The 14,636-nt window shown below is 44.6% G+C and overlaps 1 protein-coding gene across 16 annotated transcripts in view; it reads right to left on the bottom strand.

Moving 5' to 3' along the window:
- MICAL2 (microtubule associated monooxygenase, calponin and LIM domain containing 2) overlaps positions 1-14,636 on the bottom strand; it is a 223,007-nt gene that overhangs the window by 41,477 nt on the left and 166,894 nt on the right. For 15 of the 16 annotated variants that reach the window (XM_045484534.1, XM_045484525.1, XM_045484539.1 and 12 more), the window contains 2 exons: positions 11,155-11,309; positions 8,614-9,904 (listed from right to left, as the gene is read on the bottom strand). In XM_045484534.1, the coding sequence (XP_045340490.1) occupies positions 8,614-9,904; positions 11,155-11,309 (1,446 nt within the window). Of the gene's footprint in view, positions 1-2,902; positions 3,099-8,613; positions 9,905-11,154; positions 11,310-14,636 lie in introns of those variants that run through there. The other variant, XM_045484537.1, reaches the window with a different exon arrangement.

Here is a 14,636-nt window from a genome sequence, read left to right as displayed (position 1 = left end):
GAACAGGATAGAAGGCCAAAAACAGACCTGACTAATTTATGACAGAAGTCACAGCAATGAAATGGAGAAGGATGGCCTTTTAAAATAAATGCTGCTGAATCAAGAAAAACAAGAAGAAAAAAAACAACCAATAAACCTTCACTCTACCTCACAGAATACACAAATATCTATCCTACTTTGGTACTAGACTAAATTGCAAAAGGTAGAAGAATAAAACTTTTATAACTGTTGTCCAAAAGAAATATATGAGCCATACGTGTAGCTTAAAATTTTCCATTAGCCACATTAAAAAATGTGAAAAGAAACAGATGCAATTAGTCTTAATCATGTATTTTATGTAGCCCCAAATGTCAAAAATATTATCATTTCAACATGTGGTCAATATAGAAATTACTGAGATATTTTACATTATTGCATTCATACTAAGTCTTCAGAATCTGGCACATGTTTTATACTTACAGAACGTTCCTGGCTAGGGGTGCCTGTGTGGATCAGTCGGTTAAGGGCCCAACTTTGGCTCAGGTCATGATCTCATGGTTCGTGAGTTCAAGCCCCACATTGGGCTCTGTGCTGACAGCTCAGAGCCTGGAGCCTGCTTTAGATTCCCTGTCTCCCTCTCTCTCTGTGCCTCCCCTGCTTGCACTCTCTCTCTCTCTCAAAAATAAATAAACATTAAAAAAAAAATTCTGTAAAAAAAGAACATTCCTGTTTAGGTGATAAAATTTTAATGGTTAAAGTAAAATGTAATTCAAAAAGCAAAACGTTGTGTTTACTAGAAGAATATTTTGCATTGCTTCAGTTTTTAAATTTAAATTTATTAACATGAAATAAAATAAAAAATGCAGTCCTCACTCATAATAACCATATCTGAAGTGTGCAGTAGTGGCTGCCATATTGGACGGCACAGTTCCAGAAAGTAAAATAGAACATCTTTATGACTTCAGAATAGGGAAAGATTTCATCAACAGGATGCAGAAACCAACAACAATAAAGGAAACTATTGATAAATTTGGCTTCATTAGAATAAATACTTCTGTTTATTAATAGATACCTTTAAGAGTGAAAAAGTGAGGGGTGCCTGAATGGCTCAGTCGGTTGAGCGTCCGATTTCGGCTCAGGGATCTCACGGTCCTTGAGTTCGAGCCCCGAGTCCGGCTCTGTGCTGACAGCTCAGAGCCTGGAGCCTGTTTCAGATTCTGTGTCTCCCTCTCTCTCTCTGACCCTCCCCCGTTTTTTTCAAAAAGAGTGAAAAAGTGAGCCTAAGAGGGAGAGAAGATACTCATAACACATGTATCTGACAGAGGACTTGTATCCAGAATCTACACAGATTACAACTTAATAAGGAAAGGACCATCTATGCAAGAGGTCTGGGCAAAAAGGTCTGAATAGAGATTTCATACAAGAGAATATCTGAATAAGGGATGCCTGGGTGGCTCAGTTGGTTAAGCGCCTGACTCTTGATTTCTGCTCAGGTCATGATCCCACAGTTTGTGAGATCGAGCCCCATGTCGGGTTCAGCACGGAGCCTGCTTGGGATTCTCTCTCTCCCTCTCTCTCTCTGCTCCTCCCCTGCTCATGTGCTCTTTCTTGCTCTCTCTCAAAATAAATAAATGAACTTTAAAAAAGAGAGAGAGAAAATGTCAAAAGTAGTGCAACATCATTATCAGGTAAATGCAAATTAAAACAATGAGATACCTTTCATAAACATGGTGAGAGCAAAACATAAAACAAAACTGAGACTGTCAAGTGTTGGCAAGGATGTAGGTCAAGGGTAGCTCTCATTTCCTACTGGAATGTATAAACACTCGTACAACCACTCTGGAAAACTGTCTGACGGTATCTTCTAACGCAAACCACGTACATGCCTACCCTACCACGCATCAAATCCACTCCCAGGCGTTCCCTGATAAAGCTTCTCTCTTTGAACAAACTCTGGGCAAGCTTCTTCTTGGCTAGGCCTCAACTTTTTATAGTCTATAAAAACTATAGACTCTCAACATAAATTATTGAGCCCACCCACTTCTTCCTATGCGAAAAGACTTGAACACTAACAGTTTCTAACAACTCAAGGTCACATCCCTAAGATAACCCTAGCCCTCCTTAAAGTGCCTACCTGAGAAAACTCAAGGCTGACTGACAAAGCAATTTAGTGTTTGTTCTAGTCAACACCTGCTGATAGGGCTCTGACTGCCCTTTCTTACAGTCCTTGGTCCCCTTGAGATGTATATGAATCTCCTACCACTCAAGAATGTCTTTCTCAAGAACCTGAAAGCCAGGCCTTTGAAAGGTAATCATCAGGAAGGATAGGACCTCTGTCTCCCAGTGTCTATGGGAAGATAGAATCCTAACTTCAATAATTGCCAGCTAACACACACAACTAGCCTATTCAGCATTTATGCCGACCAAACCTTTATAATTCTTCACTTCCTTGACTCTACTGAGCCTTTGCTCAGCCCCTCCCTATTCCCTCAATCACCCTGTAGAACACCCAGCCACCTCTGTAAAGTTCAAAGGTGAGTTCACTTCATGTTGGACTCTCTCTTCTGCTGCAATAGTGTATTATCAGTTAAAATCTGTCCTTAACACCTTTCATGGCATCTGGCTTTGTTTATCTTTGACAATAGCCAACACAAGTGATAGGTATAAGAATGCTCAAAGCAGCATTATTCACAATAAAAGCAACTGAGAACACCTAAATGCCCAGCTTCAGAATGCACGATCGTGGCATATTCACACAAGGGAATAAAAGGTAACAATGTAAAGAATGAACCACTGCTGCCTACAACAATATTGAACCCTGCCTGCATCCCCCCCCCCCCCCGCCCCCGCCAATAATGTTTAACGGAAGAAGCCAGGCACAATACATACTTGTATTTTCTGTTGTTGTGGAAGCAATGAACTCAGATTCGGCACCTATGATGATACCCATTTATTATGTCACAGTCGTATAGGTCAAAAGTGGAGGCAGGCACGGCTCAGCTGGATGCTCTTGTTGGGTGTCTCACAAAGCCACGATTGATGTGTCTGCCACGCTGGGGTCTCATCTGCAGCTCAGAGTTCTCTCCCGGCTCATTCAGGTTGTTGGCAGCATCCAGTTCCTGGTGGTCATAGGAGATGGGACCCGTTTTCTCGCTGGCTGTCTGCTGGAGGCCCATCTTCACTCTCAGAGGCCCGCTGTCCGTAGGGCCTCCCATAGTATGACAGTTGACTTTTTCCAGGCCAGCAGGATCCTATCTTTCTCACCCAGTGAGTTTCAGGAAGGGCCCCCTCCTTATTAAGGGCTCCTCCAATTAGGTTAGGGCTACCCAGGATAATCTCCCTTTTGATTAACCCAAAGTCAATTGGTTTAGAACTTAATTACATTCACAAACTCTGGTAACCTAATCACAGGAGTGAGATCCATCATTTTCACGTTCCCACCATACTCAGGAAGATGAGATCTGCAGGGCAGAAAGCATGGGGCCCTCTGAGAATCCTGCCTACCACAATACTGAATGATTCAACGTTTATAAAGTCAAAAAACTGCAGAAGCAATCCGAGATGATGGAAGTCAGATGGTAAGCACTTTTGTTGGGTGTCACATGTATGTGGGAAGAAGCATGACTGAGGCTTCTGAGTGCTGGTGATTTTCTAGATCTTAATCTCAGGCGTATTTAAGCAAGTGTGCACTTTGCAAAAATTCATCAGTTGTGTACTTTAATGTGTATATTTTATACTACAATAAAGATTTGATGCAAAAAGAAAAAGGAGGTTCTCGGGGGGCTTTAATGATATACGAGAATGATACCTCGCATTCAAAATTGTTTGTATAAAATCGGCACTGGGAAGTGCTTGAAATCAGTTTATGCCCCTAAGTAATTCAAGGACCCTGAGAAGTTTATGTATACTATCAATGAACCCAGAAAGTTTTGTGGAAAAGAGAAAAATTAAATTTCAGCCGATTTATTCAAGTGATCGTAAGTTTGAGGTATGTCCATTTGAATACGTTTTGAAAGCTTCTCATTTTCAGTTATGATATGGTTCTTTTTCTCCATTGCATGGGAGCGTAGCCACAGGTTAACTGTGGAGAGAGCAATGTCAGTGTGTATGTGTGTGATTGGTGGGCCGGACAGGGAAATGAAAGGAATAATAAATTCCTTTATTAAGAAATAAATAAATTTAAAAAGTAGTAAAAGGAAACTAATCTGAGCCTAATCTCATAGGGTAGGGAAAATCTTTGCATTCTTAGGATATTGACCTGAGAACACCTGAGAGAAAGACAAACTCTTCCATGAGATGGGCCCAGGCACTATTTCTAAGGCTGGTCAGCCTTAACCTAATTCCATTCTCTACCTTCTCATTCTGTTCCAAGCCAAGGAAGTCATACCATTTCTCAGTGAATGTAAATGAAAGAGCTCTCCGTGACAAATAAATCAGGAAAACACACTGGCCCCCACTTATTGTAATCAGCATATACAAAAGTCATCTAAATGTGAAATAAATGAAGTAAAGACCAATCTTCTGAATGAATTTAATGCAAAAATCTTAAATAAAATACTAACAAACAGAACAGTTATATTAAGATAATAAGATGTCATGACCAAGTGGTATTCATTTTAGCAATATAAGGATGGTTCAATACCAGTGAATCTATTACATAATTCATAGTGTTAATCAAACTATGGAGAAAATAAAATCATACCATTATCTTGAAGGGTGCCGAGCATCATTTGATAAAATTCAACAACCATTCACGATTTAAAATACTTTCAGTAAAGTAGGGTTAGATGGCAATTTCCTTGAAGTGTTTAAATATATCCCAGTCAACCCAGAAGCAAGCATCATGCTTAGATGGGAAAACATTCTCCTTAATGAGGTGCATTCTCATTAAGGTTAGGAATGTCATAAGGAAACCATTATCACCACTTTTAGTTAATACTGTTCTGGAGATTCTAGAAACCAAAGAAACTAAGGAAACAAAATAAATTAGAGGTATGCGTCTTGTAAACAAGAGGTAAAATTATCATTATTTACAGATGTTGGGATTGCATATTCAGGAAGGACCCAGGGGAAGCCACTGGAAAGCTTTCACAAGCAAGTAGAAGGCAGCACAATGGATGGGCAAAAAGTATTTCTACAGAGGTCAATACATTTCAGATATACAAACAATAGTAGAAAGATATATCAAAAGACTTATTTACACTAGCAATAATAAAAATGAATACATTATAATAAACTTAATAAATAGGCAAGACCTGTATGATGTAAGGTTTAAAATATTCTGGGGGCGGTGTCATAAAACAGAGAGCAAATGGAAAGGCAATTTACATCATAAGGTTGTGAATTCTTGCCAACTTAGTTTGTAAACTTAATGCCATGAAAATACTCATAGGATCTTTTTTTGTACATAAACAAGCTGAGGCTAAGTTCAGATAGAATATCAAACAAGGAAGAAGAGCCAGGAAATTTTGAAAGAGAGGATCAATCATGGAATACTGTTCCTATCTGACAGTACATACATAATTTAAAAGGGTGTAAATATATAAAGTAAAATAATTAAAACAGTGTGGTACTGACACATAGGGAAATCCATCCAAGTACAGGAATTTGATACATGACAAATACGTCATTTCACATAAGAGAAAAGATGGATTAGTCACTAAATTATTTTAGAATAACCAGGGAGACAGCTTAAGACAAAACAAAACCAAAACAGGGCTGGATCCACACCTCACATTTTATATTAGGACTGTTTCTTGATATAAATATTTAAATGTAAAAAATTAAAAACAAACAAGAAAACCTAAAAGATACTGTAAGAAAATTCTTTTCTAAAACGTGGAAGAAGTGCTTTCTGAACTATTATATAAAGGCTAAGAGCCATAAAATGAAAAACTGCTTATAACAACGATATAAAAATAAAACTTTTATGTGACAAAATCCACCATAAACAAGCAAGAGGCTGGAAAAAATATTTGTAATTCCTGTCACAACAAAAGGGCTAAATTTCCCTTTTAATAGAGTCCCTTCACATCACATGGTATTAAGAAAAATACCAACAGTACAACAGAAAACTGGATAGAAGAGATAATAGGTCATAGAAAAGGAAATACAAATAACTTTTTAAATTGAAAAGGTACTCAGTCACCTATCACATTGGAAAGATGAAAAAAAAAATCGGATAGCCCATTGGTTAGTGCAAGTGTCGAAACACCACGTTCATATTTTGCTGAACTGGCACCATTTTGATGGCGGATTTGGCAATCTCGATTAAAATCCCTGATTCACATATCCTTCGTTCCAGTATTTCTACCTCTACTACTCCACATATGCCAAATGGCCTAAGTTCTCTGTTAATTACAACAGCACTGTTTGCAGTAGCAAAAGATCTGCAATTGACTTTCCATCCTGGGGGCCTGGCTACCTAAATCCACATCTACACCTGTGCAGAGATCCTGTGCAGCTATAAAACAAAGAAGAAAGGTCTTTATGTGCCCACATGCAATGATCTCTAAAATAAAATTAAAAGCATAATACAAAGTGTGTACGATACGCTAGCATACTACCTTAATGTAAAAAAAGAAACAAATATTGTTATTTATAAAATTACTCTTATATGCATGAATTCTGTCTGCAAGAATGCCTAAGAGGTTGATGATAACATCTGTCATCAAGGATAGGACCTGGATGGCTCAGGGACAGGGAAGGGAGATAGGACTATTTATTTTGTGCATTTTATACCCTTTTATTTTAAACTACATGAATGTACTATCTATCAAAAAATGCACAACACATTAAAGTTTACGATGTGATATAAAGGATGTAATTAAACTCCAGCCTGTTTGTGCCTATCCTGAGTTTGGCTGAAAATAAAGTCTCTTGTTAATTTGTACAGCTTTCTGATTAAGGCACCAAAGAAGGAAATTAATTTTTTGCTTGAAAACTAAAGTTCCAAAATAAAAGTTAAAAAAAGAAAAAAGTTAAAAATAAATAAATAAAAACAAAGTTCCTCAAGAATAGGGACAGGAGAATCACAGTTTATTTAAAGCCATCAACCAAATATCAACAATTAAAAAAAAATAAATCATGTGTTTAAACTGTCTCTAAAGGTACATACCAAAACGTTGGCAAGGAGGAGAGGGACAGAGAATATATGTTACTTTCTAAAAAATATATTTTCACATTCTCGGATTCTTCCAATTTATTAATTAATTCAATCATTTAAAAATTATAATCAGATTTAAATATAAAAAGCCTAGGTTTCCATTGTTAACCACATATATAACTGTTTTTAAATAGTAATAAAAAACCTAAGTTTAAAAGAGGCACCATTTTTTGACTAGTAAAACAGCAATATTTTTAAAACATGAGACTCAATACAGATGACGGTATAGCGGAAAAGGTACTTCATACATTAGTGGTGGGATATAAACTGTTACCTTTCTCTCGGTTTAATTGAAACTGACAACATGCAGTTGTAAGAAATAACACAGAGGGGCCCCATGTATCCTTTATCCATACCGTTAAGAAACAATGTTAGTGTAAGTTAAGAAAAAAAAAAAATTTGCATCTTTAATCCAGTAATCTCATTTCTTGGAATCTATCCTAAAAAAATAATTCAAAGGAAAGAAAAACCTACATGCATAAAAAATGTTCGTTCAATACCACATATATAAAATATAAATATATTCATAGGCATAATTTAAACAATAAACAGTTTGGGGACACCTATAGGGCTCAGTTGGTTAAGGGTCTGACTTCGGCTCAGGTCACGATCGCATGGTTCATGAGTTCGAGCCCCGCATCGGGCTCTGTGCTGACAGCTCAGAGCCCGGAGCCTGCTTCAGATTCTGTGTTTCCCTCTCTCTGCCCTTCCCCTGCTCACATTCTGTCTCTCTCTCCCTCTCAAAAATAAATAAACATCTAAAAATGGAAAAAATTTTAAAAATAGTTTTATTATTTTCTAGATAAAAATAATTTATTTAATGAAGTAACATATCCACTAGTGTTAATAACATTCTACTGCCATTAAATCGCATTTATGTAGACTATGTGTGACTGTCACAATAGTTATGCTATATTGTTGAATAAAAAAATACAATTTGGGGGCACCTGGGTGGCACCTGGGCATCTGACTCTTGATTTAGGCTCGGGTCATGATCTCACAGTTCATGGGATTGGGCCCCGCATTGGGCTGTGCTGAGCATGGAGCCTGTTTAAGATTCTCTCCCTCTGCCCCTCTCCCCTGCTCATGCGTACATTCTCTCTCTCTCAATCTCTCTCTCTCTCTCTCTCTCTCTCTCTCTCTCTCTCAAAATGAATAAATAAACTTAAAAAAATGAAAAATACAATTTTGGGGGTAAAACTTAGTAAAAGTTGCCATACATGGATAATGAGTGAGAAAGTGGTGAGATTATGGTTGATTCTTTGTCTCTTTCGAAACTTTCTGTAATGTAATTTCAAATTCAATTTTTTCCCCCAATTTTTCACGTTTTTCAAATTCAAGTTTTCCTACTTTTGTCAGAATTTAATTTGGGAAGCAAAAGAAAGGGAAAGATGCCCGTTGTTGGTCCAGTAAGAAAGGTTAACTGCCCAGCACGAACTGCAGACTTTTGTTAGGAAAGAGCCACTTACTTGCATCTTTGTCTGGAGAAGGATGGACCCTCTGCTCCAGGCAGGTGCTAGTGAAAGGCTGTGCCAGCTTCTCCAGGGGCTGGGCACTGTCCACGGGCTCCCCTTTGCCCCTGTGGATGCTAAAGAGGTCCTGGAGGTCCTTTCTTTGTTTGGGTTCTTGGAAGAAACTCTCAAAAGATTTGTCTTTGAGTCTGAGTGAGGAGAAGAGTGAGATCTTCCTCTTTGGAACCCTGGAAGCGTCTGGGAAGGTCTCCTGCAAACTCACTTTCTCAAGGAGTGTGGGGACATCTTCCATCTTGTGGCAGGATGGGGACACTAATGCAGGAAACACCTTGGATGGCCGGTTGGGCAAACTGTGGGTACGGAAGGCAGGGTCAGGAAGGTGAGGGTGCGGAGGCTGGGCAGCCCTGGCGGGTGGGGAGCCCCAGGAGAAGAAGGCTGAGGTCCTGCGTGCCATGTCTCTCCCTGGGGACTGCTGGCTGCAGTCTTTACCGGAGCTGGTTTTTCGAAGGCTGAACGAGCGAGTGCAGGAGTGTGGCTGGGTGGTGGGCAAGGGCTTTGATTCTGGCTTGGTGGAGTTGGGGAGGAGGGGCTCCAGGGACCTTCGGATGGCATTTGCTATGAGCCGAAGTGGGGACTTGGGTGGAGGGACACTTGGCTCCCCTGGAGCCCGTTCAGCTGGGGTCCCCGTCTTCTCCTGAGCTTTTCCCTGGGCTGGTGGGGTCTCTCGCGCTGTCCAGGGGAGCAGCAAGGGGCTGACTGGTTTCAGCACATGGCCTCGTCGACCACTGTCAGCACTTTTCTGGGCAGCTTCCAGGCTCACACTCTCAGGGAGGGAGTCATTCCAGTCCAGCAGCTTTGTCTTCTGCTCCGGGGTGAGGACTAACTTCTTCAAGCCCAGCCTCTTCCCCTCTGCCAGCTGTGACCTACCCTCCTCTCTCCTTCCGGATTCTGTTTTCCTTTCTCCTGGGTCCTCTCCAGCCCCGGGGGATAGCTCTTGGTCTGGCAAGCACCTGTCCTTCCCTCCAGCGGGGTGTGGGCCTCCGTGGATGCTTCTGGCATCCCCAAGAAGGGACTCTGTTTCCTGACACCCATCAGAAGCCGTCTCTGCAGGGCTGGGTGTCTGGGGCCTCACCATGCAGTACTCCGCCCGCTCCAGCACTTGGTCATGAGGCAGATACAGGTGCATGTCCTTGGGTGCTGCCTGGGCTCTGGCGCGCCTCAGAAAGATTGGGGTAGAAGGGCTGAAGTGACCTCTTGAGACCTGCGAGGGCAGGTTGTAATCTATCACCTGGAGGAGATGGGCAAAATCAATGGGTATTTAGGGATTCCCAGCATTTATTTATATGGGGAGGCATTTCTCAGCCGATGTCCCCCTCCCTACCTCGCTTCAGATCTCCAAACCCCAAAGTAAAAAAGAATTCTGCCTAGGATGATTTCAAAGGGCCACTCTTCATTCTAAGTGGCTGCCTTGGGACCTGCTGGGATCTGCCCGGAGCCCTGTATCAGCAGTGATCAAAGGCTTTGCTGGGTGCTGGATTAGGTGGGTCAGAAGCCAGAATGGAAGGTGACTGCACTGACCAGCTCCTGGGCCAGCCAGCCAGCCAGCCAGGTAGAGCTGGCCTGGCCTCTATGTGTGGCCAGACCAGATGCCCCAAGGTGAACTTAGCCACGGTTCCTACTAAGGGAACATTCTACCCGTAGATAGGTGTGTTCCTCCAACAACCGAGAGGCCAAGGCTTCTTCCTTGGAGACTATTAAGCGAAGGAGAGACAGTTACCCTTCTGGGCTAGAGCTGTGGTGGCAGAAAGATGGCCGTTGGGACTTTCCACTGACCCTTCTAGAACTGACTCAGGCCTTGCACCACTGAGAAAGTAGCCATTTGTAGCGAGCAGGGACTTGGCCCCTTGGCAAAGGAAGAACATAGGGACATTCTAGAAGTGGCTGTGCCCTGCTAAAAGCTCTGGTGCCTAAGGGCAGGTCATGGGACAGGGGCTTGACGAGAGCACGTACCTTGATTTCTCTTGTGTACTCTACTTCCCAGAGCCCAGACCGGGGTCTGGCAGGTAACAGAGGCTTGATAAACTCATACTGAAGGACACAGTTCAAACTTGAGTATCTCAGTGATGTCCTTTTCTGTTCAAGAGGGATGGACCTCCAAGAGGCTCAGCTGCTGTCAAAGGCAGCCTCAGTTCTGTGTCTGCCATCCATCACCTGTGAGCTCCTCAACGTTCTCTGCCAGGCCCTCAAGGGCAGAGCAGATGTCCTAGCATCTCTGCATGCCACAGTCCTGCCCAGAGTCCATGCCCCACAGAGTCTGCTGAGTGAGTGGCTGTGCCCTGGGGCTGGCTGAGAAGGACCAGGATGGATGAGCTTTCATGAAGGGCACAAGTGAAAAAGGCCTGGGTGGGCATTTCTTGGCCCTGGCTTTGCACTTGGGGGACCTCAGACTGCTAAGAATCCAGAGTTAAGGGCGGGGGTAGGAGGGGCACAGGCAGCTCACCTTCCTAACACCGGGGCAGGGCCCCAAGGGGCATTTACCTGAGGTGGGAAGAAGCCATCCAGGACATTCCCTGGGACACCGCCTGAAGACAAAGATGGAGGAGAAGATGAAGGAGAAAACAATGAGGAAGAAGAAAGAGGGGCAGCTTCCTCTGAAGGTGACATGGTTCTTCTGTTGTTCACTGGTGTCGAACCTGCCAAGAAAAGAACATACTCCCCATTACAGAGCTGTTTTTTACGTTATTTTATCATGAAAAGGTGGAGGTTTGAAGAGAAGCTCCAACTCGATAAACACAGCCAGAGGGTGGAAGGTGCTGGAGACTGATTCCGAGACTCCAGTACCCAGAATTTGACCTTGGAGGAATGGGTGCAGGAATGACAGCCTGTGGGGGAGAGGAGGTCCTAGGATGAAAAGTCTAAGAACCATTGCACTTCTCACTCCCATGAGAACGTTCCTGAGATATCTCCAGGGTGTTTCTTGGAAATGGACGGCTACCTCTGAAGTTTCCCCCAAAGCCATTGTGGTTGGCATCTGGACTGCGTTAACTCACTTGGTCAATAAACCATCTGAGGCCTCTTCCCACAAGATGCCTGGCCATTAGCTGTGGGCACGGACAGGGTAGGTAGTCACTGCTAATGAATCGGGCTCTTCCTTCTAACATGGGCACCAAGGGGCTCTCAGGATGGTTAGCTTGAGATTTTGAGAGAACACTAGGGAGGGAGGTTATAATGAGCATCAAATCATTTGAAGCATATGGAGTGGGGTTCATGCCAAGTTCCTGTTGGTCAGGGAACAAACGAGACGCAGTGTATGTGCTCAGACCAACATGAGAAAGGAGTGTGGCCAGGACCCTGGGGAATCAATGAGTCAATGAGTCTGGTAACGGCAGAATTGTGACAGCTGTAGCCTATAAGATCCATCTCTCCCTCTCCCGAGTGCACACACGTGTGTACGTGTGCACAAATATGCCCTCTGGTAACCTTAAATCTAAAATCTCGAGGGCTTTGCTTCCACATGGGACCATTCCAATAATATGTCCTGAGAGGGATTCAGAAAATGCCATGCTCCTTTTCATATTTGTCCACTCTGTGTCTGGCCCTTCAGCCCAGCCAGCTCTCCTGCGAACCCTTCCAGCACATAGAGTCTATCCCCCAGAGACCTCCCAGGACCAATGTCTCTCAACCACTCCTGTCAGATTCCCTGCTTCTGGCTGCTCAGCTGACCCGTTCCTATTTCCCTCCGAGGTGTCCAGCCTTCAGATGTTAGTTCACTTCCTAACTTAATACAACCCTGGCCTCATTTTCCCCATAGCATTGGGTGAGACACTCCTGCTCTGGAGCCCACACAGGCCAGGCCAAACCCAAGCCCCACCCCCAGAAGAGTTCTTTCCAGACCCATCCGCATGGGGGAACCACACGGGGTGGGGGTTCTTCAGGATTCTGTCCTGCTTTCCTTGTACACAAATGTGTGTCAGAGTGCGTATCCCAGTCCTGGGCTCTGACGCGACAGTCACTACACACACAAGTTCAGCAGGCTTCCAAAGCGAAGCCCTCCAGAATGCTTCTGAGGGAGAGGAGAACTCAGGGGAACAGATCCGAGGGCGGCAGGAAGGAGCTGCTGGGAGAAGGCCCCGGGCTGCCAGGAGCCGATGCGGGGGAGGCGGCTGGCCAGCTTGTCACCCAAACCCTCAGCCCCCGTTGCGGCCCACAATGAGATGTTTCGAGCCTAAAAAGGCAAATGCTGTGAGTCAGTTGTTGCCTTGCTTCCTGTCCTCGGCTTGCCAAATTCCTGCCAAATTCCTTCTCCTCCTCTCCCTTGCCCCCTCATTCTCTTCCCTCAGCTACCTCCCAAATCAAACTCCTGAGCTTGTCTCAAAGTCCCCTCAGCTCAATAGACTGACTCTTTGTTCCCCTGAGAAGCTCTCTGGAATCTTCTGACACAGTGCCAGGGACACCTAGGGAACCAAACTTGACAGGAAAGCCTTGGGGTTCGCAAGGTCGTGACCCGGAGGCTGCTCCCTCTCTCCTTTCTTTAACCCCTGCCCCCACCTCTGCCAGTGAGGCCTCTTTGCACTCATGTTCCTCACGCACCCACGTCAGGACAACTTGGGCAGGGCTTGAAGGGATGCCTGCCCATCAAGCTGCCACCTGGGAGGGGAAGACCAGAGGTAAGCTGAGAGGTGACAGGAAATCTCACCTGCCTGAGGTGGCTGAGGTTTTGGGGTTCCCTCAGAGGATGGCAAAGGGGGAGCCTGGAAGCCCGCCTCCTTCACACCCACACCAGCTGCCTGACACTGAGCAAGTTACTTAGACTCTCACTTTCCTCATGTGAAAGACGGGAAGTCTAGCGTTGCTTCATGGGGAGGCTGAGGGGATAAAATGGGGTAAAAAGTGGTGCCCGGTGTAGGATGCCAAGTAAATGCTGCACGTGAGCTAAACATTAACTCTAATCCTCCTCTTCTGCCCACGTACATGAGTTGTGCCCAATAAAGACACTGCTGAACTGCTGACCTGTTCCAGAGGGGGCTATGGACCCCAACTATGGCCAAGAGTTCTCTAACTTGTAAGCCCAGGGACTCCTCACTCACCACCTCAGATCCTTCTCTGCGGGTTCTTTCTTGTTTTCCTTGAAGGCTTGGCATGGTCCAGCCAGGCTGCTGTGCCCTCTGCCAGGGCCTCAGTCCTGGGTGCTGCTGGCCCTTCTGGTCCCATCATGCAAAGGGGTTGATAAGCAGACCAGAGCCCAGATTACAGCCCCCTAAGCCTCCTCTGGCTCAGCTGTCTCTTCGCTGGGCCCTCCGGCAGTGACCTTTCCCTTCGATTCTAGAGGCCATTCTGGTGACTATGGTCAGCTGGGGGAGGGTGACAGCTCCCTCTGTCCTCCCACCTGGGGCTGGGGCCAGAACCAGCCTTGACAGGGCAGTGAGTTGACCGAGGAGATGGTGCCCCAGATTCTGCTCACTACTACAGGACCAGTGTTGCCCACTGGGGTTTCCTCTTGGGCAAAATGAAGAGGACGAAAAAGATGGCTGTGAGGATTTTTACAAAGACTGGGATTCCAGGGTGCAGCTTCCCAGAATTTGGTGTTTAGGCAATGCTCAAATCTGCTGAGGTCTCAGAGCGCCCTCTAGGGGCAGGAGGCTTGTTCCTTGGTTCATATGTTTGTTCACTCCTTTTCTCTTTCATTCAGCAAGCTAGAACTGAGTGCCTCCTCTGGGCCAGGCCCACAGATACGATCCCAACTCAAGGCCGGCCCTCAGAGGCCCCAGAACTAACGCCTAGAAAAACTAAAGACACATTGAGGTCGTCAGGTCCATCCCAGAAACCATGCTTCTGGTTAGCAGTCCTCTCTCTCCCGCGCCTTCTCCAGCACCCTCTAACCTGCTGGGGGAGGGGCCCCCAGACTCGCTGCTCACAGCCCAGACCGAGAACTTCTTAAAAGCAGGGCAGAGCCCCTTGTGCTCGTGGCACTCCTTAAAGTCAGCTGGAAGCACTGGATGGCACCTACCCAAATGGACCCA

The sequence above is a fragment of the Leopardus geoffroyi genome, chromosome D1 (assembly GCF_018350155.1).
Source record: "Leopardus geoffroyi isolate Oge1 chromosome D1, O.geoffroyi_Oge1_pat1.0, whole genome shotgun sequence".
In the NCBI taxonomy this organism is placed as follows: Eukaryota; Metazoa; Chordata; class Mammalia; order Carnivora; family Felidae; genus Leopardus; species Leopardus geoffroyi.
This window is presented reverse-complemented; position numbering and strand designations above follow the sequence as displayed.